The sequence below is a fragment of the Sorex araneus genome, chromosome 3 (assembly GCF_027595985.1).
Source record: "Sorex araneus isolate mSorAra2 chromosome 3, mSorAra2.pri, whole genome shotgun sequence".
Lineage (NCBI taxonomy): Eukaryota > Metazoa > Chordata > Mammalia > Eulipotyphla > Soricidae > Sorex > Sorex araneus.
In genome coordinates, this window is record NC_073304.1 from 77,438,611 (window position 1) to 77,440,676 (window position 2,066).

General features: G+C 39.3%; 1 protein-coding gene across 1 annotated transcript; it reads left to right on the plus strand.

Annotated features, from left to right (window-relative positions):
• Positions 1-719: 719 nt before the first annotated feature.
• LOC101540301 (olfactory receptor 4K15) lies at positions 720-1,694 on the plus strand. The gene has a single exon (XM_004609526.2). The coding sequence runs from the start codon at positions 720-722 to the stop codon at positions 1,692-1,694; it is 975 nt and encodes a 324-aa protein (XP_004609583.2).
• Positions 1,695-2,066: the final 372 nt, after the last annotated feature.

Consider the following 2,066-nt stretch of genomic DNA (forward strand, 5'->3'; position numbering starts at 1 on the left):
CACCTGGCGATGCAAAGGGGTTACTCCTGGCTCTGCACTCAGGAATTACTCCTGGCAGTGCTCAGGGGACCATATGGGATGCTGGGGATCGAACCAGGTCAGCCGCATGCAAGGCAAATGCCCCACCCACTATGCTATCGCTCCAACGCCCTACCCACTATGCTATCGCTCCAGCCCAACGACAATAATTATTGGAAAAATTTTTTAAATGAAAGAGATCAGTTTTGCTAATATTGAACTTTTAAAAAGAGGATTATGAATTCTACATTCCCTATTATCTAATTTATGTTAACAGTAAATTTTTAAACTATCTTCCTCTCTGTTAGCATTACAAAAACTTTTAATATCATTAATTGTAGAAAAAAATGAGGCTATGTTTCTGTATATTGTTATGTTGGATACTGTGATGCAAAAAAATCAGATATTCAATTTCTTGCTAATAGGTTCATTAAATTCTCTAAATTCATGTAATTAAATTCTCTAAATTCATGTCATAGATACAGTAATAGGTCAACACACACTTAAAAAGGTCCCAACTATCTGCTTATTAGTAATTCTGTTATGCTATTAATATAAATTTAATGATGTATGAAACTGAAAAATGTAAGTGTAAGTAGAAATTAATTGAATAAAGACTTATAGTGGAATTGGCAAATAATTAATGCTCCATTCTTTGATCTTTTTTTTCCTATTTAGGTCACTGAAGATTTTTTGAGTCAATGAATGACACAAATTATTCTCGGGTGACTGAATTTGTGTTGCTGGGACTCTCCAGTTCCAAGGAGCTACAACCAATATTGCTTATCATATTTTTAATACTCTATCTAGCAATACTTCTGGGAAACTGTCTCATCATCCTCACTGTGACCTCAGATTCCCGCCTTCATACCCCCATGTACTTTCTCCTTGCAAACCTCTCTTTCATAGATATCGGTGTTGCCTCCTTTGCTACCCCCAAAATGCTTTCAGATTTTCTAGTTGAACGCAAGACAATTTCTTTCAATGCCTGCTTGGCCCAAATTTTCTTTGTTCACCTTTTCACTGGTGGTGAAATGGTGCTTCTTGTGTCCATGGCCTATGACCGCTATGTTGCCATATGCAAGCCTCTTCATTACATGACAATCATGAGCCGCCGGGTGTGTATCACCCTTGTTCTCATCTCCTGGTTCGTTGGCTTTGTCCATACTACTAGCCAGTTGGCATTTACAGTTAACTTGCCCTTTTGTGGTCCTAATCAGGTCGATAGTTTTTTCTGTGACCTCCCTCTTGTGACTAAGTTGGCCTGCATAGACACTTATGTTATCAGCTTACTAATAGTTGCAGACAGCGGCTTTCTTTCTTTGAGCTCCTTCCTTCTCTTGGTTGTCTCTTACACTGTGATCCTTATCACAGTTAGGAGTCGCTCCTCTGCCAGCATGGCCAAGGCTCGCTCTACACTGACCGCTCATATCACTGTGGTCACACTTTTCTTCGGACCATGTATTTTCATCTATGTGTGGCCCTTCAGCAGCTATTCGGTGGACAAAGTCCTTGCTGTGTTCTATACCATCTTTACTCCCATTTTAAACCCAGTTATTTACACTCTAAGGAATAAAGAAATGAAGTCAGCTATGTCAAAACTGAAGAGTCGATACCTGAAGCCTGGTCAGGTTTCTACACTCATAAGAAATGTTCTTTTTCTAGAAACAAAGTAAGCAGACAGTACCATTATTTATCACTGTAGCACTGTGTCTATACAATTGCAAATAAAATCATCTTAATGTTAAAGCTAGCCCTCATGAGCACTGAGAATACCTGATTAACATGAGATAAAAAGTCATTTAATGATGATGTCAAAAGTCATAGAATGAGTGAGGATTTTTGTTTTCCCTTTTTTTCCCTGGCTTTGGCAGTCACACCTGGTGATGCTCAGGGGTTACTCCAGGCTCTGAACTCAGGAATCACTAATGGATGTGCTCAGGGGGCCATATGGGATAAAGGGGATGAAACTCAGGTTGGCAACTGGCGAGGTAAATTCCATATCTACTGTACTATTGCGCAGGCCCTTGTTTCTATCTCTTTTTTAC